This window comes from Muntiacus reevesi, chromosome 3 (assembly GCF_963930625.1).
Source record: "Muntiacus reevesi chromosome 3, mMunRee1.1, whole genome shotgun sequence".
NCBI classification, from domain to species: Eukaryota; Metazoa; Chordata; class Mammalia; order Artiodactyla; family Cervidae; genus Muntiacus; species Muntiacus reevesi.
This window is the reverse complement of record NC_089251.1, coordinates 182,799,414-182,821,461: the sequence shown is the minus strand read 5'-3', so window position 1 is coordinate 182,821,461 and position 22,048 is coordinate 182,799,414. Positions and strand designations below refer to the sequence as shown.

At 41.8% G+C, this 22,048-nt stretch overlaps 1 protein-coding gene across 2 annotated transcripts in view; it reads left to right on the top strand.

Annotated features, from left to right (window-relative positions):
* The window catches only part of ARFGEF3 (ARFGEF family member 3), a 175,905-nt gene that overhangs the window by 55,199 nt on the left and 98,658 nt on the right, over positions 1-22,048 (top strand). For both annotated transcript variants that reach the window (XM_065931272.1, XM_065931271.1), the window contains exon 5: positions 15,339-15,407. In XM_065931272.1, the coding sequence (XP_065787344.1) occupies positions 15,339-15,407 (69 nt within the window). The remainder of the gene's footprint in view (positions 1-15,338; positions 15,408-22,048) is intronic.

Here is a 22,048-nt window from a genome sequence, read left to right as displayed (position 1 = left end):
ATCCTGAAAGACAGGTGATTCCCAGTACTGTTCCCATTTTATAGATGATTGAACAGAAAAGGTAAATTACAGGCTAATAAGGGGCAAAGCTCAGAGCGGCTCGAAGTCCTGTGTTTTCTGTATCCTTCCATGACCATGTATTCCCTCACTAGTTCTGTGAGTTAGATTCAAATACAAAGGAAGAATCAAAGTCCCTTTCCCATTAAATTACCTCATGGCTTAATATGTGTGGTCATAGAGTTGGGGGAATGGAGAGTATCATTTATCATTGAGATATTATATTTTATAACAAAATCCAACCTGACCTCTACAGAAAATGTAAAAGAAAGAGACCCTCACTTTCTGTAGGGCTGGTGGACACGCGTCAGGATTTCCATTTAGAACTCTGGTCTTACTGGGTCCCACCATGGCAGTGAGCACCTGGGTTTGAGAGTAAGGAAGAGGCCAAATGGAAGGACCATTTCTAAATTTCCGCTCAATAATACTTTAATAGCAGAGTCTTATATTTGGGCTATTTACCCAAATGGTTAGTTTTGATAGCCCTAATTCTGGGCATTTGGTCTTCTAGAGTGCTTTATGGAAGGAGTGATCATTAGTAAAGTTTGAGAGTGAAGTGGTTGAATTGTCCTGACTTCTCATAAGCGAGGAGAAATTCCTTCTTAATCTAAAATTACCAAGACACTTCAGAAGATCTGCATCAGTTTCTAGGATGAATAAAAAAATCTGGTGTTTGGTACATTTAGAATGTACCATTATTGGAGGTTAGCTATAGACTTACATAGTATTTCTGCACTTAATGAAATAAGTGCAGTAACCAACAAAGTGTTTAAAACATGTGATTCTGTGAACTAAATGTTCTCAGGTAGCCCTCTCTCTTCCTGCTGCTAAAATCAAATGTTGGTACTCCTTTGCCCTTGTACGTGTATAGAGAAAACTGTTTTCCTCCCATGCTTCTTTACCCTTTGGCATGACTGCATTAAACAGGCAATAAAAATACGTGAAAAAGTCAGAAGCAAACATTGAAAATATGTGTGATTTTCCATTAAATACTTTATGCATTATTTGTTTAGATGAAGATATTTTCACTTTATCTATGAATTTCTCTCTTTTTTTTAAAGCAGGCACCACCATTTTCAAGTGCCGTGCCCTTCGAGTTTGAGAGCCGCTCTGCTAAGTATTTATAAAGTTTTCCCCATGATTTTTGGTAAAGCAGGTGTAAATGCAGAGACTTGCAGTATTTACTGTGGATATTCTAGAATAGGCAGTGAGGACCTCCCCCACATTTTCAACCATTTTTTCCACAGATGCCTCCTGTCAGGCACTTGGCTTCCCTGATAGCTCAGTTGGTAAAGAATTTGCCTGCAATGCAGGAGACCCCGGTTGGTTTCTGGGTCAGGAAGACCCCCCTGGAGAAGGGATAGGCTACCCATCCCAGTATTTTTGGGCTTCCCTTGTGGCTCAGCTGGTAAAGAATCTGCCTGCAATGTGGGAGACCTGAGTTTGATCCCTGGATTGGGAAGATCACCTGGAGAACGGAACGGCTACCCACTCCAGTATTCTGGCCTGGAGAATTCCATGGACTGTATAGTCCATGGGGTCACAAAGAGTCAGACACGACTGAGCGACTTTCATTTTCACTGTCAGGCGCTTGCCAGGCATGGAAGATCCCATGGTAAAGAAACAAAGAATCTTTGTGTGAATGCTGGTGATGGAGATAGAAACCAAAGAAATAGATAAATACACATAAATTGTGATAAATATAAGGAAAGACAAATTTAGAAAAGTGTATTTATTGTAAGACCTGCTGGAATGCAAGTGAAGAGGACAGAGAAGGTGGTCATTAAGAAATGACATTTAAGGGACTTCCCTAGCAGTCTGCTGGTTAAGAATCTGCCTCGTAATGCAGGCATGCAGATTCCATCACTTGTCAGAGAACTAAGATTCTACATGCCTTGGAGCATCTAAGTTCTGGAAGCAAAAGATGACACAGTGAAGATACCACATGCAATAGCTAAGACCTGACAGAACCAAATAAATAAGTAAATAAATAAATACTTTTTTTAAAAAAAAATGACATTTCAAACAAGTAAGATCTAAAGCATAAGATCAGGTAGGTGAGAAGGATAGGGTTGGAAAAAGGGAAGGAACAAAGGAAGACTATTTGTTAGGATTCATTTCAGCTGAAACAAGGCAGGGATTTATTTTTCTTTTAGCTTAGGTCAGTATTGGCTGAACCCCATTTTCAGAGATTCTTGTATCTTGGATTATGTGTCTCCAGCCTGTGGTCCACAAGGGCTCCCCATTTCTGGCCAGAATGTCCACGCTCCAGACAACCGGCAGGAGGAAGGTGATGCCGGTCACCTCTGCTTCTGTCCCATCGGCCAGGACTTGGTCATACGGCAGCAGTTGTAAGAAGCCTGGAAAGTGTAGTCTTTATTTTGGACAGCCATGTGCCCAGAATGCTATTCTTGAAAAACATGGGGATCGTGTTGAGAGAGAACTGGCAGTCCGCCACCATCACTTATTATGTGAGAATCAGTCTGGCTTCTCTCCCCCAGCTAGAGGCAGCTGGTGCATCCTCCCATCCACCACCTCCTGCTTTCTTCATCACACTTTGCTCAGAGGGAGGGGGCGATGATGCATTCAGCGAGGTGTGAGGTTAGCTAAGGCTGAGTACTACCTGTCATGGCGTATTCAGGGAAACTGTGTTGTGATTTCTGCAACTAGTTAGTCCTAAACTCTTGACTCAGGCATAGTGGAAACTCACTAGTTAGTAAGTAAAAACTAATTACATTCTGTTAGTATTGTTTTTATCACTTTGGTGCCTCACAGAGCATCTGGCACACAGCTTACTAATTGCTTGCTGATTTAGTTATTGACTAATGGAGAGAGGGAAACACATGTGGTAGTTTTCAGTGGCCCGCCGGGATAAATGACAAAGAAGCTAAAGCTATGATTATAAATAATAATCTGAGTTCAAAGGTGAGAACGATCAACATGGATTCATACTTTAGAATCAAAGCTTCTCTTGTGGCTCCGCTGGTAAAGCATGCACCTGCAGTGTGGGAGAGCTGGGTTCAATCCCTGGGTTGGAAAGATCCCCTGGAGAAGGGAAAGGCTACCCACTCCAGTATTCTGGCCTGGAGAATTCCATGGACTGTATAGTATAGTCCATGGGGTTGCAAAGAGTCAGACATGACTGAGTCACTTTCAACCTCATACATCATCAGATCCTCCTTTTTATAGGTAAATTGAAGCTGGAGTGTTCAGTTACTTGCCTGGGCTTAAACAGTTGTTGGTAGCAGGATTGCTTTTTCAACCATTTGTGTTTTTCTGGAAAGGCTTTGTAACAAGGCTGGGAGTTGATCTGGCTTTTGGATGTCTAGTTTTGAATAGGTGGAGAAGAAAACTTTGCAACCTGTGCTTAACTGCAAGGCCAGTGTGAGTAATATGACTTGTGAAAAAGAATGAAATATAATGAGATTAGAGATCTCTTAGAGTAGCTAGGAATTCGTTGAGGAATCTGTAAGTGGTCAGGTGTGTCTGAGAGAGTGACAGAATGGCCTGGTGTAACTGTCCTATGAAACAATCATTGGGCGCTGTTGTTTTTAAACTTCTTGTTACCTTTTTTCAAAATACCTGGTAGCAGAGTGGTAAGAGCATAGCTTCTTGAGCTTGAATGCCCGGTGACCTTGGGCGGGCAATTTATCTGTGCCTCAATTTTCTGATCTATAAAATGCACATAATAGCAGTGTATTGAACATGATGATGATGATGTTATAGTGAGTCTTAAATGAGTTAATATAAAAGAAGTTCCTGGAATACCCAGTGCATGGCATAGGGTCAGTATTAGCTTTTATTGTTGTTACAGTTACTGGAAAAGAATGTATGTAGCATGATAAGGTGAACACCTCTGAACTCACTCAAATTCTGAACCAAAACTTTAGGAATAGCATTGCTTTATACATTTATTCTTATCTCTGTTCTTCCTCTTAGCCCCCTCCTATATAGCCTAGAGTAATTTTCTTCTATAGTAAAGGAAAAGAAGAGAATAAAGGAAAGGAGCCATATATATTTTTGATTCTTAAAAGAGGACTTTATCGTATTTACTATTGTTGAACTGGAACTTCTTACTTAAAATAATTTTGTAAATTACTATACATCAGTTATCTATCTAGATATATTTAGGATCCTAACCAGTAACCCTGACCCGACAGTCTACAGAAAACACCCCACCATTTATCTGTGACAATGAGCTCTTGCTTTGTGCTCCAAGGCAGAGTTCGTATGCTTGTTTCATCTTAGTAGGCAGAGTTTATATGATTTGGATATTCTAGAAGAATTTTATAAATTATTCAACATTTAACATACAGAGAATCAAGTAGTCTTTAGCCCTTTATAAGCTCTGTCTTGGGGCTTGATTGGTTTTGTCTGTAAGCCTTGAATATAAAATTATCTAACACCTCATGTGTATATGGGCAGATGATCTGAGACGAGGCACCCTTTCTGTGGAGACTCTTAGAGGAAAAGAGAAAAGGAGGTGTAAATGTGTTATCTGAAACACACTCATGAAATTCACTTCTTAAAAGTCTAGCTTTGGAATTAGGTCAAAATAAATTTGTTACAGTTAAACTAGAAAAAATAGTTCATTGGATTTTTTAATTTATTTCACTGTGAATATGTTTTCATTACCAACAGTATATAAAACCTTATAGAATTAAAAGCAAAACCAAGACAAGAATTTATAAATCTAATTTTTTAAAAAAAGATAAAGATGTACACAGTTGCCATAGTTCAAGATAGCTGCATGTGTTATATCGGCTCCCCATTTGGCTCAGACAGTAAAGAATCTGCCTGCAGTGTGGGAGACCCAGGTTTGATCCCTGGGTCGGGAAGAGCCCCTGGAGTAGGAGATGGCAACCCACTCCACTATTCTTGCCTGGAGAATTCCATGTGTGTGTTACAGCAGAAAAGTTCAACAGGAAAATTCAGAATGAGAACCCATATTCAGCTGAACAGATCAGCATTTCAAGGAAGGGATACTCCTTGATTTGGACTTTGAAAGGTGCTTGGAATTCCTATCAGTTATATTAGGAGAGTAGGCATTCTTGAAAAGAAAAGTCATGGAGATGGAAAAACACAGGGTGGAAACTGGGATTAGTGAGGAATAGCGGTGGATGAGTTTGAAAAGGAGGTGGAAGCAGATTCTAGAAGGCCTGGTTAGAATAAGCAGCTGATCGTCCGTAGAGATGGGAGAGTATTCAGAGTAAGCAGGAGATTGACATGTTCAGAGGTGTTAGATATTGAAGGTGGGGGGAACGGGAAGGGGTTTTGCAGGATGCTCAGAGAATAGGCAGAGCCAAGTCAGAGGCGCCAGTGAGGTGGTACAGTACCTGGTGACGATCAGTGGTGTAGCTGGTGAGTTAGTGAAAAGGGGAGAATCCAAGATGATTACAAAACTGGGAGCCAAGTTTCTGGCCAAATGATAGGTTTTTAAGGAGTTAACTTAGGAAAGAGATGGTGAGTTCATATTGTCAGATATCAAAGAATTGTAATATTTTAAAAGAATAAATACAAGGAGTTTCACCTTACAGGCTTTCCAAAATAGAAAACATTCAATGTAGATCTCATCACTGTGACTGACTTATGTATATTCACTTCTAATCATATCTATTTATGTGTTTACGGTTATATTCATTGTGTATGTAGGATTTTATTTCTTGCTTTTCACTTTAGATTATAAGCATTTCCCACATGGCTATATTTATCCCCTCACAGATAATTTTAATGGTTGCATAATGAAGAATTTCAGAGCAGGAAGAAGTGTTAGCTGTTTACCATATTAGAGGCTTAGTGTGCTTGATGTGATTTTCATGAAATTGCATATATTCATTGCTGATGTTTACAAGCTGAAGTTAAGGTTTGAAACTTGGGAGAATCTTGGCTCTAAAAAATACATTTGTGAGACTTCTGTTATTGTTCAGTTGGTAAGTTGTATCTGACTCTTTGCAACCTGGGGCACTCCAGGCTTCCCTGTCCTTAACTATCTCCCGGAGTTTGCTCAAATTCATGTCCTTTGAGTCACTGATACTGTCTACCTATCTCATCCTCTGCTGCCCTCTACTTCTTTTGTCTTCAATCTTTCCTAGCCTCAGGGTCTTTTCCAGTGAGTCAGCTCTTTGCATCAGATAGCCAAAGTATTGAAGGTTCAGCAGCTGTCCTTCCAGTGAATATTCAGGGTTGATCTCCTTTAGCACTGACTGCTTTGATCTCTCCTTGCTGACGAAAGGACTCTCAAGAATCTTCTCCAGCAACACAGTTTGAAAGCATCAATTCTTTCATGCTCAGCTTTGTTTATAGTCCAACTCTCACATCCATGCATGATTACTGGAAAAACCGTAACTTTGACTATATGGACCTTTGACATCAAAGTGATGTCTCTGCTTTTTAATACACTGTCTAGGTTTGTCATAGCTTTCCTTCCAAGGAGTAAGCTAAGAGGTATGTGTTTGCTAAGGAAAGAGTTTAGAAGAGAATATAAGAATAAGAATGGTTTGGTTATTTGTTCAAGCAAATAGCTTAGCTAAGTTCATCATAATTTAATATTTACATATGGATATCACTGGTATAGTATGTCTTAGAATTAGGTGCAAAGCGTCCATCTGATGTATATAATGAATATTAAACTTGTGGCAACAAATAAAGACCAAAAAGAACTCAAGACTGATCATAAACCAATTAGTAATTTGCAGTGTTTTCCAAACTGGGAAGTCATGAGCTCTAGAAAAATCCATTGACTAAAAAAAAGACAAAAACTCTCAGAATAGCTGTTTGCCAGAATTGGGGTAAATTGAGCCAGAAAGTGATTTCTGTAACTACTTGCCACCTCAGCCTAAAGGGTTGGCCAAAATGTTCATTCAGGATTTTCCATAAGATGGTGCAGAAAAACCCAAATGAACTTTTTGGCCAACCCAAAAAATCAATTTAAGTTGTAAGTGGTAGAATTTCCACACACTAAAATAACTTGATTCATTGTCTTTGGATCAAAATAAAGATTGGGGTTGCTGTGAACCTGAAGCATTGTAAGTCAACCACACTTCAAATTAAAAAAAATATATATAGATAGATAGATATAAAGATAAAACGCTTAGACAAGTGGAAAAAACAAAAAAGACTGGGGTCATGGCTCAACTCCTCCATTGTTCTCTTCAATCCAGGATCTCTGAAGCCCAGTGAAGGCTTAGCGGCTCACCCTAGGTCCTCTCTGAAAATTCTGCATTCTAGATCTGAGGCTTTTGGGAGCAGAGTGATGTAGGAATTCTCAGTTGCATCCACAAGGCATGGGTGTCAGTGACCTAAGAGTGGTTCCCAGCAGGGGAGCATTTTGTCTCCTAGGGGATATTTGATTGTGTCTGGAGACATTTTTGTATCACAATTAGGGAAGAGAGAGTTACTGCCATCTGGAGAGTGAGGGCCAGTGATGCTGCGAAACGGCCGCCAATACACAGGACAGTCCCAAAATGTCAATAGTGCTGAGGCTGAGCAACTTTGATCAAGATACAAAAAGAAAATGTGTATCTTTGGCATCCACATTTTAAATTTAGATGATACGAAGATGTCCTCTAAAATTCTCTGTTGACTTTTGTGGCACCTGACCCCGCTCACTCTAGAGATGTGTATTCTGCCTTCTGCTCTCCGCAGAAGACTGAGCCTGTTTTTTGTTTGTACGTGGACTGTGAGGGAAAGAATCTGTTTCTGTTCATGGCTGGGGTACACTTCTAAGCAGTTCATACTCATCAGGCTACATTCCTAGGAGGTGGACAAGCCCTGCACCCAAGAGAAAGGCATTTGATGTCAGTATTCCTGTCCTTGTCACTGAATTTTCCACCTTTGTTTTTGCTGAATTTGACAGAGTAAAAAAAAAGAACTGGGCTGTTTCTCAAGAAAAGGAATTATGCAAATATGTTTAAGTGTATGAATTTTCAAGCCAATATACATGAGAGTCCAGAAGGCAATGTACATTAAGTAACACAGCTAAATTTTCAGCCAGAACCAGAGCTGGGGTTTGAAATGTGCCTGGTATCAAGGGTTTCCAGAGTTCTCTCCAAGCGAGGGAAGGATAAGGCCTCTGTGGGCTGCACTCAAATTCTGAGTTACTTTTTTGAGCTACAGTAGGTTACTTGGTTTGACTTATAAATAACATTTGATATTTGGAAAAGTGAAACGACCATCACCTCAAAGTATATATGTATATATTAAGCACTTATGTATATTTTAATGACTTAAGAAAGAGGGAAAGAAGATCCCTTGTTCACTCAGCATGCCTCCCTGTTCTGGTGTGCCTTAGTAGGTTGACTCTCCCAAACAAACTCACTTCTCAATGGTCTCCTTGTCTTCCTCCCTGTTTTTCATTCCTTAATTATATGCGTTGTTGTTGTTCAGTTGCTAAGTCATGTCCGATTCTTTGCAACCTCATGGACTGCGGGATGCCAGGCTTACCTGTCCTTTACTGTCTCCTGGAGTTTGCTCAAACCCATGTCCATTGAGTCGATGATGCTATCCAACCAACCATCTCATCCTTTGTTGCTTTCTTCTCGTTTTGCCCTCAATCTTTCCCAGCATCAGAGTCGTTTCCAATGAGTCAGCTCTTCACATCAGGTGGCCAAAGTACTGGAGCTTCAGCATCAGTCCTTCCAATGAATATTCAGGACTGATCTCCTTTAGGATGGGCTGGTTGGGTCTCCTTGCTGTCCAAGGGACTCTCAAGAGTCTTCTCCAACACCACAGTTCATAAGCATCAGTTCTTCAGTGCTCAGCTTTCTTTATGGTCCAGCTCTCAAAACCATACACGACTACTGGAAAAACTATAGTTTTGACTATTCTGACCTTTGTCAGCAAAGTGATGTCTCTGCTTTTTAATACGTTGTCTAGATTTGTCATAGCTTTTCTTCCAAGGAGCAAGTGTCTTTTAATTTCATGGCTGCAGTCACTGTCAGCAGTGATTTTGGAGCCCAAGAAAATAAAATCTGCCACTATTTCCATTTGCTTCCCATCTGTTTGCCATGAAGTGATGGGACTGGGGGCCATGATCTTAGTTTTTGAGTGTTGAGTTTTAAGCCAGCTTTTTCACTATCCTCTTTCTTCTTCAAGAGGCTCTTTAGTTTCTCTTCGCTTTCTGCCATTAGGGTGGTATCTTCTGTGTATCTGAGGTTGTTGATTACAACATATTAAATATAGAGTTCCATTAAAGATGAGTATAGCATTACAAGTGTACTATATTGTTAGACCCTGATAATGCTTTTCACAATACAGTGTATTTTCCCAGTCATAACAACTCCTCACAATTTATTGTAATCCCTTATTTTGTTGCTGTCTTCAGAACCAGATGTTAGCTTTATGGAGCTCAGGGATCATCAAGATATCTTCTTTAAATTTACTCCTGTGCACCCAACACCTAATACTGTATCTGAACATCCGTCAACCTCAGTGAGTAATTATGTGATGAAAGAATGGCAGGCCAAGATAGAGGTGAAGTGGCATGCAGTTGCTATCCAGTAACTTTAAGAATCATTTCTTTACTCCTGCATCCCCTGGAAATGGTCCTGTAGAGGACTTATATACAACTTTAACAGAAATCAGCTCTTTGACCCAGAAATGGTACATGTTACCCGTTACTATGTTGAATGCAAAAAAAAAAAAAAAATCATTTCTCAGAGCAGAGAGTGACAGGTGTTCTATAAGTCTCATCAGAGATGCCCTCTAGTTTGTAGAGGTGATTTTTCTCCCTGTCCTGCCTGGGGTCCTGCCAAATAGCTGGGCATCCTGAATGGGGGCTTCCTAAATTCTCATTGCCCTAACCAGGTCATCTGAGACTCTAATATTATTAGCTATGTGGTTGCACAAGCTGTCACAGTCACACCGCCTGGATATTGCCAGTCACACCACCTGGATCTGACGTTTGGATTCTCAAAACAATTTCCTTCTGTGCCACCAAGGTGTCTTATCACACTCTCGACACATTTTACAGTAATGAGTAGGCACACAGATGCAAGTCCCGCTGAAACTCTGTGAGGTTGATGACTCCTGTGGACAATGCACAGGAGGGATTGAGTGTAGACTGGAGCTCACCACACCTCTGGTGCTATAAACATGGTGGGCATCAGAAAGTCAGACCTCACTACTAAGGAGCTTGTATTAGTGGGAGATGCAGAGGGCATGCAGATTTTAAGTGGTATATCTAAACTTCTCCAGATAAGTGTTATGGAATAAGCCTTTTGTGCTTTCTACCCATTCTGGGATGATCACACCTGTAATGTTTTATGTGATGGATTCTTGAACAAGGTTTATCTTCTCTAAAGCATGTTACTTCATTAGTATATGAAGCTTTATGAAATATAGGGGAATATGAGAGATTTCAACCAGATTGACTAGAATCAGAAGAGAGTCAGTGGGCAGAACAGTGGTTGGATGGCACCCAGATTGTCATGTATGAGTGACCATTGCCTTCTTTTTGTGAATTCCTTGCATTCCTTCATCAAATGCACTCCAGTCAATTCATTGCCTTTGGAATGACTAGGATCTGTCTTTAATTCATCTGTGTCATATTGTCTGCTTTATCACCCCGATTTCCAGTTTCCCTCAGTACACCTAGTTTTAGTTGTGATTTGTTGTCCCGACCAGCACTAAAATAATATGTGCAGAACACTTAAAAGGGGCATTTAAGTTGATGTGTAATAAGGTTCCTGCTAACCTTTTAGCATCATCTCCAGCCTCTGTCTTCACACCTCATTCCTTTATTCTCACCATTTCCTTTGCTTGGTACATCTGTCCCTCCCTTTTCTCTCCTGCATCAGTGCTTTGCTCACAGTATCTCATCTGTGATTCTGTTCTCCAAAGCTGAGATGTCTTCTAACCTTCAAAACTACTATATACCTCATGGTTGCAGTAGCACTCTCTAAGTCAGCCATGAAGTATAGTTGTACAAGCCTTCATTTGCCCAATAGGTTGTGAGTTTTTTTTATGGTAAAAATGGTGCTTGCTTTGTATTGTGACCCCACAGCAGTTAGAACCTTGGCAAATATTCCTTGAATTGATTTGGGACCTGAAAGAAAACACTAAGGAGAGAGGAAGTGGAGCTGGATCAGACAGTGAGGGCTTCGGACTGTAGGAATGGGGACAGTGATATATAGTAGGAAAGATTTATGATTTTAAATGTGGATAATCTGATTTTTTTTTTCTTTTTTACTTACAATGTATGTAATTTACATTGAAATGGCTGCCACGAGTTCCATCAAATGGAGACTTGTTTATTAATCTCTATGAGAAAACATCCTGGAGATACATATATTCAGTGTACTCTTTAAAAAAAAGTCATTTAATTAATTTTTCCTCTAAATATTCTTATGACGTAGGATGGGAATTTTAAAGATAAAGAGCTAGAGGACATAGGCAAAGTCACAGCAATTAAATATTAAATCACATGCCACAATCATGTTACTAAAACACTTATGTTTTAACCCTGACATCCCAGCCCCTGCTCTGTTATGATTACAATCACAAGGCAGTATGAGCCTGATGGAAAAACTTTAATCTTGATGATAAGGTGCCCTTGGGAGAGAATTAATCCAGGGTTTTCCTAATCAAAGGCACATACCTGTGATCTTGTACTTGTCATCATTACCAGTCCACTTCTCTCTCTGTTCCTCATGTGGCTACATTTCCAGATTCTTATCACTCGTGCCTAGGGCTTGCAATAAATCAGCTTCTCATTCTCCTTTCCAGTCTAGTCTTTTTTCTCCAGTGTTTCTATGCACGTTTTTATTTGAAGAATTCTTTCTTGTACATAGCAGCCATTCAATTATTGTTTTTTAATTATTGGGATTTTTATTAGCCTTTGTAAGGATCTTTCCCTTTTTGTGGAAGGTTTTCCCCCCTCCTGCTTTCCGCATCCCCTTGGCTTCTTTATGGAGGCAGTACCAGCAAGCTAGATTGCAAGACACCGGCTATCACTCAAGTTCCTGCTGTTCAGTGATAATGTAGTCAATATGCTTTAATGACCCTGTGAGGGATGTATTTTTAACGGAATTGCCCTCAATATTTAGGTGCTCCTGTTTGCCTTGAGGCCAACGTGCTCAGAATATGAATCTAAACTACTTACCCTTTCATTATGCGGTGGAAGGCAGACAGTTTAAATTAATTTGCTGTTGCCCTAAATTTCCTACACCCGGTCTGTGTTTGAACCCAGTGAATTGGTGCTTGTAGGCATTGGGTTTCTCCCTGTATCATTTTCAACAAGTCATTTCTGTCTGCTGCCTCATCCTTGCTAGACACTGGAACTCTTTACATGTCTCGTCTCTCTATGTCATGGGGGTCAGGGGCACCATCAGCCCTGGAGTTAAAACCTGCTCTGCTTCCAGCAAAGCAGGCTGCATGAGCTTTAGGAGCCAGCTTCATTAATGTGCTTCACTTTCATTATTGTTCTTGATTTTAGTTTTTGCATGGAATTCGGTGAGTCTTTGTTTTTTAGTGGCCAGACATTAGGTGTGAAGAGCCTTTTTTCAAAGATCGTTTGAACAGGATCAGCCTTGACTGGGTGCAGGGGTCCTCAGCTTCCTCAGACTGTTGCAAAGGACCTCCCTCTACGCTTGCTGGCTTCTCAGTGGCAGAGAGAGTCCAGTCTCCTTGTTCACCTGATCAGCTTGATTAGCAAATATGCCAACTCAGTGAACATCCTGAAGACCTTATCATAGACTCTGCTCCCACTTCCTCCAGCCACTGTTGTAAAAAGCAGCTCCCGCTCACAGAAAACTGGGTTGGTTTTTGAAAACTTCTTTCTAGATCTACCCTTGTGCACCTTGTCTGAATGCACAGAGCAATGGAAGGCAGGAAGTTGATTGTTGGTCCTATGAAAACATTATTTTTTGTTTCCTAATTTTTTTATTGGAATATAGTGATTTACAGTGTTGAGTCTATTGTACAGCACAGTGAGCCGGTTATACATCCGCATCCACTAGTTTTTAGATTCTGTTCCCATATAACTCATTACAGAACATTGACTAGAGTTCCCTGTGCTATTCGGTTGGTCCTTATTAGATAAATTATCTATTCTATATATAGTAGTGTGTATATATATATGTCAGTCCCAGTCTCCCAGTATATCCCTTCCCCCTCTCTCCCCTCAGTAACCACAAATTTATTTTCAACATCTGTGATTCAGCTTCTGTTTTGTAAATAGATTCATTTCTACCATTTCTTTAGATTCTACATATAAGTGAAATCATATAATATTTATCTTTCTCTGCCTTAACTTCAGTCAATATGACGGTCTGTAGTTTCATCCATGTTGCAGATGTCATTATTTCATTCTTTTTATGTCTAAGTAATATTCCATTGTAAATAGTTAAAAAGCCAAGAGCCCAGATGGGCCAGTTTACCTCCCCAGACCACCACTTCCACCAGGCACTCTCTCATACCCACTACTTACCCGCCATGAAACATGGCATAGAAAAAAGAAATATCTCAAGAAAGAGAAGCCATTCAAGGCAGCAAGAAATCATAGTAAGAAAGCCTCATATGAGAAAGCCTTGAGGACCTTTCAGATACCCAGTGGATGTTAGAGTCTGATGGAAAGATCATAACCAGTAATTTATGAAGCTGGTGCTTGCTCTGAAGCAAGTGAAACAAGGAGGTGCAGAGAGGCCATTGCAGAGAGTGTGTTCGGGGGGCCCACATGCCTGAGGGGGTGACATTTGAGCAGAGACTGCAAAGAAGCCACCAGATGACCCACGTGAGGAACACGCACGGGAGGAGTGGAGGACAGGAGGGCGTCAGGCGGAGGAACCGTCACGTACAGAGGCACTGGAAGACGTGGCCTCTCCCCGGGCCAAGTTAGGACCTGCTGGCATTGCTGTCCTCAGCTTCCATCCCTTCTTGCATACCAGACCCCGACCCCCAAAAGATGGTCATCACCCAAAAGAAAGCCTTTTCCCCTGAGGCCACGGGGTAGTATTTCCCACAATGCCTCCTCGGCCAGTGTGGCTTTCAGATGCTTTTTATCCGGAGTTGACTCTCAGCTGTCAGGTGCCTTAAGGAGCAAAAGATGGAGGAGCAGACCCACAGTGAAGTTATCTAACTTTGTGACTAAAAGTGGCAAGAATTCCCTTTTTCCTTCTCTAATTATACACCTATTTGCTTTCTCTCAAGGTGTGACTGTTCCTGGGGCCGGCCTGGCTAGTAACTAAGACTGAGCGATTAGGAGAGGTTCTCTGTTCCATGGGACAGTTGTGCTTCTTGATGTGCTGACGAGCAGTGTGTCCTGACCTAGGCAAATATGCCAGGCTTCGTTGCTCTTTCATGAGTTAGGGAGAACCAGATGAGAAACGTCCTCTGAGGCTGCCACTGACTAGCCAAGCTGCAGACCACACATGGCTGTAGGGTTTGGGGATAGAGGAGCAAACACCAGCAATTTCTTGTCTGGGACCACCAGCGAGATAATGTGTACCATCAGAAGCCAAATGGACAGGGGAGGGGCTAGCCTCTTATCTACAAAATTAGAAGCAGTTCTTAAAATGCCCTGAGCTTTTATTGATCTAGTCCCTTAATAGCTCTACAAGTAGAAAGTGGAATTTTTAATGGTCCTTAAAGATCTTGTAAATGTCATTAACTCATTGTCTATGTAACTTGGAGAATAGGGGAACTAATAAATAAGCCCCGGGTAGTGTTCTGAGGGAGGCAAAGCAAGAAAGAAGAAAGTGCCCATAGAAGACTGTCTAACCCCATGTGGATCTGAGAAGGTGACGGGAACAGAGAAATATAGTAACGCTTAAGTCTAGAAAGACATAGAAACAGTATTACATAGCCGGGCAGGGCATGCAGTCAGATTACTTGGCTTCAGATTCAGCTCTACAGCTGGTGCCTATGTGACTTTGGGCAGCTTATTTAATGGTTCTGATCCTCAGTTTCCTTATCAGTAAAATGAGGACAATAGTAATGGCACTAGAAAATCAGTTTAGGGAATTCATGTTCAGGACCTAGCACTGAGCCTGATTTTCTTTATTACTAGACAGACCTGGAGTTGATGAGGAAAGCCATCTCTGGCCAGTCAGAATGGTTCTTTCCTTGGGGAGAAGTTTTCAGCCTTTACTTTATTAGTCTCTCTTTTATTGGGCGATGTGTGACCACTAATTAGAGAGCAGTGAGTGGAATAGAAACAAACATAGGAAATAAAACAAAGAGCAAAAAAGTCATAAAACAAGACTGCGTACGTGGCATGTGAAATGGAAGTTTAGAATTCTAACCCCTTATCTTTTTCTTCCTCCCCTCCTTCGCGGCTGTTAAAGGTTTTACTCTGCATCACCTACACTCCAACCTTTGACCTGAATGGTAGTGCAGTGCTGAAGATCGCGGAGGTAAGGACTCGCTCCCCTGGACCCTCCAGGTGCTTGTTTATGCTGTCTGCTCCCAGCTGCTTTACCCCTACCCGGGAGAAATGCGGGGGTGGAGCCGAGCTGCAGCGGTGGGGTGAGCCCTTCTCTGATTGATCATCACTCTGGGGAATTTTCACTAAGGAGTTGATCTGTGGGAAGCAGGCTATGTGGGCCACTCCATCAGTGCTCTGCATGCTCTGGTTTGCTTGACTTGAAGCTTTAACCGTGGAAATAACAGTACTGGTTCTCCTGACGCTGCTATACCTAGGTATTACACTCACTATTTCTCCTAAGATTAATTGAAGAGGATTTGATCTTTTTAAAAAATCGGTTTTAAGAAAACAAGCATGAGATTTAGGGATGGTGTTTATTGATTCAACTGCATCCCCGTCTCCTAAACTCTGATGAACGCATTTTATAACGATCGTTGGGGAACCTTCTCTTTTCTATCTGTATTGCAACCTAGAGTAATGTGTACCTTTAGCACTCCCAAGACCAAGAGTATGTCCAACAGAAAGCTTGGCTTCCTGAATGTCTGGCTTATGACTTTGGCTTTTGGACACGGCATCATTCCAAAGGTGTGCTTAAAATAAATTTCCTTCCACCTCTTGAAAAGGATATCTTCAGGATTTATATGTTTTGACAAGAGTACACATGCAGACCTCAATGAGCCAATGATATTCTGAATTCTGAAATTATGCAGAAAAAGAAAACCTAGCTCTCAGCAGTCATGGGTATTATTTTAAACTGTAATGATTATTATTTACTGAGTGTACCAGGTAGACGCTTAGCACTTTGGACATGTTTTCTTTTTTTCCTCTTTTTCTCATCATTGAGGTATAATCTGCAAAATGTTCAATGTTTCTATAGGCATATACATTGTGAAATAATTGCCACTATCATGCTAATTAATATATCCCTCCTCATCCATAGTGAACATTATCATGAGTAGGATTTATGGCTGATACATGATCTTTAGTGGTATATTGTGGCATTGACTGAAGTTGAGAAAATTATTTTTGAGCAGGTAGAACATTTTACATGTCAGTCAAAAGGAAAGTAGAGAGCTGACCCCTCACTATAATATAAATCAGTTCTCAAATGTGTATTTAGGTAGGTAGAAAGAATATTTTTCATTAGCATATTTGTATGTTTCACTCTGTATAACTAAATAAATAGAATAGCTGTCAGTATTTTTAGTTGAATTTTAAGAGATACTCAGGGAGTGATCTTATCATTTGTAGGTTTGGTTTTTTTTTTAAAAAATAGCTGTGGTAAGAATGGTTAACATGAGATCTTAACACACTTTGAGGTGTACAACTCAGTACCATTAACTACAATGCAGTGTTATATGACAGAGCTCTAGAACTTGCTCATCTTGCATCTTTCATCTTGTGAAACTTTATACACATTGAGGAGTAACTCTCCATCTCCCCTTCCCCCTGGCCCCCAGCAATCACCGTTCTCCTCTCTGTTTCTAGGAGTGTAACTATTTTAGATACCCCACGCTGGTTTGCTTTTAAAATGGCAAACGTAGCGTTTGGTCAGAGCAAGAACCAGGATTGGCATGTAGGATGCTTGTTGGTTCTTTGCTGTATGAAGGACAAGACAGGAAATGCAGTGTGTTACTCACTGCCCAGCCCTTCCGCTGCTGCCGAGGAGGGAGGTGGGGAAGGAAGACAGGCCGTTGCAGGACCCTCAGGACTGGGCAGGCCGCCAGGGGTTCCCAGGCTCCCTTTAAGAGGGAGGGTGCCTTTATCGCCCTCACAGGGTTTTTGAATGAGAATCTGAAGGGATTTGTTATGTTGTGGTCAAAAAGTTCATTGGGGTTTACGTAAAAATAAAGGACACTGTTTTCATGTTCAGCAAGAGCTTTATTGAACAACGGATTCACTGACCAAATTAACTTTTTGGCCAGCCCAACAATTCCCAAACAGCAGACTCACACTGCTATGGGCCGCCCACGTCAAGGGTGTCCTCAGTGGGGATCCGGAAGCCAGAGTAGCGACTCAGCAGGCCTTTCTAGATAGAATGAAACATCAAAACACAGTGGCCTCAAACACACACATACACACAGGGTGGTCTCTATAAGAACCTGTAAAGAAAAAATAATTAAAAAAAAAAAATCTCAACCCAAGAGCAATATACAGATAAAAGCATTGAGCGTGGTGGTGAGAGCGTGGGCTCCAGAGACTCACTGTTTGGGTATAAATCCTGGCTCTCCTGCCTCCCAGCAGGGTTGCCTTGGATACCTCCCTGGGTTTGTGTGTGTTCTCTGTGTAAAAGCAACGCTAACAGCACCTGTCTCGCTATCTTGCAGTGTGTGGTTGTGCCAGTTAGACAAGAAAAATAGAACCCATGTAAAAAGCTTTCAGTGCAGGCAGCCACGTAGTAAACACTGGGTTAAGGTTAGCTCCTGCTTTTCTGGAACAGCAGATTGATGACATCCAGGCTTCCGCTAAGTAATGGTGATCCGGCCAGGACCCTAAAGGGATGGGTCATCGATGGGGCTAGCTGCCTGAGACCCCGGTAGCAAGCTGAATTCCTCCACCTTCTTCTCCTACCTGCAGCCTACTGAGATCCCCCAGTTGGAAGAGTTTCCAGCAGAACATCAGCTTGAAGGTCCCAAAGCAGGGGTCAGACCTTCGCAGAAAAATGCCTTACTTCCAGTACTAGCTTTGACTTCTAGTTCAGGATGGGGGCTTGGGACTGTATTTCTCTGAAGGAAGGACTTCGTAAGGACTCGTAAAAAGAACCTTTTCATCCGGTATTTGATAGTGGGGGCCCGCCCTTGACAGTGTGCAGGATTCCAGAGGATGTTTTTAGGCTGTGCTTCAGGTACAGACCCACCAGAAGGTCCTACCACCTCCCTGCCCATGACGGCCCTTAATAGCTGAGACTGCAGGTTCCGCCAGGCCAAGCTTCGATGCCCAACTCCTGTCTGGTGACTGGACACAGGGCAGCTTGTCCAGCATCAGCAGGGGGATGGAGACTGCTTCGTAAGGATCATAATCATCACCACTTCAAAGTGCTTTTGATAAATGGCAGTGTGCAGAATAGCTCCTCTGTGTTAGCCTGGACCCAGCATGGACACCCAGTTCAGGGGAGTAAGACTCCAGCTCTTGCAGCTGGCCAGCCCCTGGGGGAGGACGTCTGCACGCCGGTCTGCCGAGAGAGGCAGTCATCCAGGGGCGGCTCGAGCAGGCAGGGGCCAGTGCCAGGGCCTCACTTAATCTGGCAGCCCCGATCAAAAGCCCGTAATGGAAACACCCTGGAAACTGTTCTCCTGCTGAGAACAGTGGATCTTTTATCCACCAGACTTGGGTGCAGCTCAGTGTACTTCCCTCAGGTATTAGCTAAGAGTTCTGGGTTCACTGCTTGCTGTGGCCATTCCCTCTCAGAACTGATCATTCTGAGGAGGCTTGAAAACATAACATCGCTTGTAGTGACAAGAGATAACTACAGGGGGCTTCCCTGGTTGCTCAGGAGCAAAGAATCCGCCTGCCAGTGCAGGAGACACAGGTTCGATCCCAGGTCTGGGAAGATCCCATGTGCTACAGAGCAGTTAAGCCAACAACTACTGAGCCTCTGCTCTAGAACCTGAGAACCGCAACCACAGGGCCCACGTGCCACAGCTACTGAATCCTGAATGCCCTAGAGCATGCTCTGCAACAAGAGAAGAAGCCACTGCAATGAGAAAGCCCGTGCACTGCAACTACGGGGTAACCCCCGCTTGCCATAACTAGAGAAAGCCCAGACAGCAGTGAAGACCCAGCATAGCCAAAGATAGAGAGAGACAAGTGCTTATACTCAAAGTGTCACATGGCTGCCTTTAATAGACATTTAGTGCTTACTCTCTGCGAAGCACCATTCTAAGAATTTTCTCTGTATTAAATCATATAAACTGCACAACAGTACTGTGAAGCAGGAGCTATTGATTATCTATGTTTTACAGATAAGGCAGCTGGCACAGAGAGAGATCCACCGACTTTTCAAGTCACACAACTAGGAAGTAATAGGACCAGGAAGCAAAACTGAGCTTTCAGTCTACACACACACACACACACACACACACACACACACACACACACACACACACACACACACACACACACACACACACACACACACACACACACACACACACACACACACACACACACACACACACACACACACACACACACACACACACACACACTATACCTATATATGGTCTGGTCATGGAAGAGCCACTTACAGGGACCCTTAATGCTTGCCTCATGGAAATTTGTGGTAATCCTCCAAGGGGCTGCCTCTCCCTTCATCCAGACCATTCCTGGGGTGAGCACTCTGCAGACACAGCATTGATCTTGCCTTTTATCTTTAAAATAGATCTTTTTATGAAGGGAATACTGTGCCTAAGTTCACTACAAATGATGACTGAACATCAGAACAAGAGACAGGCTTCCACAAGGTTGCATAGGTTCCTAAACAAGGCTGGTTATTTTCAGTAGTTACTCGATTAAATTTTGACTTCTCTTTACCCTCCCAAAATGAATTCTCTTACGTATGGGCTACTTACAGTTACATAACATTGGAGGCCCTACTTTTATGTTGGTGGTTTTCCTCAAAGCCTACATATTTGAATCACCTGGGAAGTATTAGTGAAAATAAGATGCCTAAAGTCCCTTATGAATTCTGAGTGCTTTGATCTTGAAGGGACCTGGGTGTACAAATTTTGTGAAGCCCCTGGTTGATCCCTGGGAAGGGAATGGCAACCCACTCCACTATTCTTGCCTGGAGAATCCCGTGGACAGAGGAGCCTGGCAGGCTCCATGGGGTTGCAAAGAGTCAGAAATGACTGAGTGACTAACATTTGCACTTATCACTTTCACTGGCTGATTCTACTGTAGAAGTCAAGTTGAGAATCACTGCTCTGATAGTTACTGTTCTCTCCAACAAGCTGTGATGTAAAACCATATTGAAAGGAGTTGTGAGGCTCTGCAACCTTGAGTGTGATCAACTTGACAGATGCCTGGGAGCTTATTAGAAATGCAGATCCTTGAACCCCAACCCAGACCTCTGAATAAGAATCTGCCTTGTAATAAGATATCCCATGTGATTCATAAGCATATTAAACTTTGAGAATCACTGCCATAAGTGAATATTGGTATAGTCTCATTAAAATGAGATCTAAAGATAGTGTCCTGCTAAGACCTAGGTGAGAGCTGTCACACCTCTCTGCCATGGTGAATCGATCCACCCCCATGAAGTAGGAACTCCCACCAGCAATAACATCCTCTTAATGGTGGCCACCTTGTAAGAGCAGGATTTTGATTCTTCTAATTTCCCTTGTCTTTCTTCATGTTCTGCTAAACCCTGTCCACATTTTCTCCTTCCCGTTTGTCATTGCCTGATATATATCAAGCATATTTCTTAAATGCTTTTAATGATTTAATCTGCCACTGTTCCTTCTGAGTGTATGTTTTCACCAATAAGGCCCACTGTTAACTTGTAAAAATATGCCTCCTACCCCAATCCATATTTATATAATCTGGCATAAGACAAATATGGAATAGATCTATTTATATGAAAAACCTAAGAACAACTTATAAGCTTGTTGAAAAAAAAATGTGCACAATGTGAGAGTTGGGAGTGAAGTATTATTTGGGGCAAAATGAGGACTGTAGCCTGGGACACAAAATCTCAGATAGCTCTGGAAAATTGCTCTGAGGAGGTGAGGGCAGGGGCTCAGATATATAGGAGTTTGCAACAAAGGGCAAGTAGTCAGGAACATCAAAAGATTGTTGTTAATTTAAAGAAACCAGATATGTCAAGTTAAGGAATTTAGAGCTCTTCTGGGTATGTGAACATGCTGGAGTCTGGGCTCACTGAATTCATTCATTTGATAAGTGCCTCCCCTATCTGGGGCCAGTATCCTGTGTTTCCACATCCTGAGTTTCCTTAGGGCTCACCGCGGGGAGTGGCTGCAGTTTGACGGCTGTGAAATGGCAGGTATTCGAGAGAGTACCCCAGGGTTCACCAGGTCATCATCCGCGGTGGCTGCAGTTGGCAGTCACTGTGACATCCTTGTTCCCTGATGGCAGGAAATATTCCATTTCTCAAGTTTATGGATCAGTAGTTACAGATTATAGATTATCAAGTGAATGACGCTTGCGTGATTTAAGAAAGGATAGTAGTAGAATTATTTAAAATCATTGTTTACTTCAGATACACCTGATAGGAATAAGTATTTTTCTTACTTTGCCTTTGTTGTGTATTTCCTCAAATTGGCAAAATAGCTTACAGCCCTTTGTTGTTTCACCATAGAAATGCTTAAGAAATAATTTTTCATCTACAAGAAGAATGAACTGCAAAGGGGACTGCCACAAAAATAATGATAATCTGTAGACATAGTGAGGCCCAGTGATTTTGTGGATTCTCACATGCTTTCCACCTGCTAATTTAGCCTTTGAAAAATCTGCATCTCTATTTTTAAAGCAGGACATTTCAGCCTAAAACTGCCACTTAGCTCTGGGAAACTTTCTTGATTGTAGTTGAATTTCTTATAAAAATAAGTCTTTCACTTAAAAAATTTTTTTCTCCTATTGTCACTTTTGATATAGCCAGGGAAACAATTT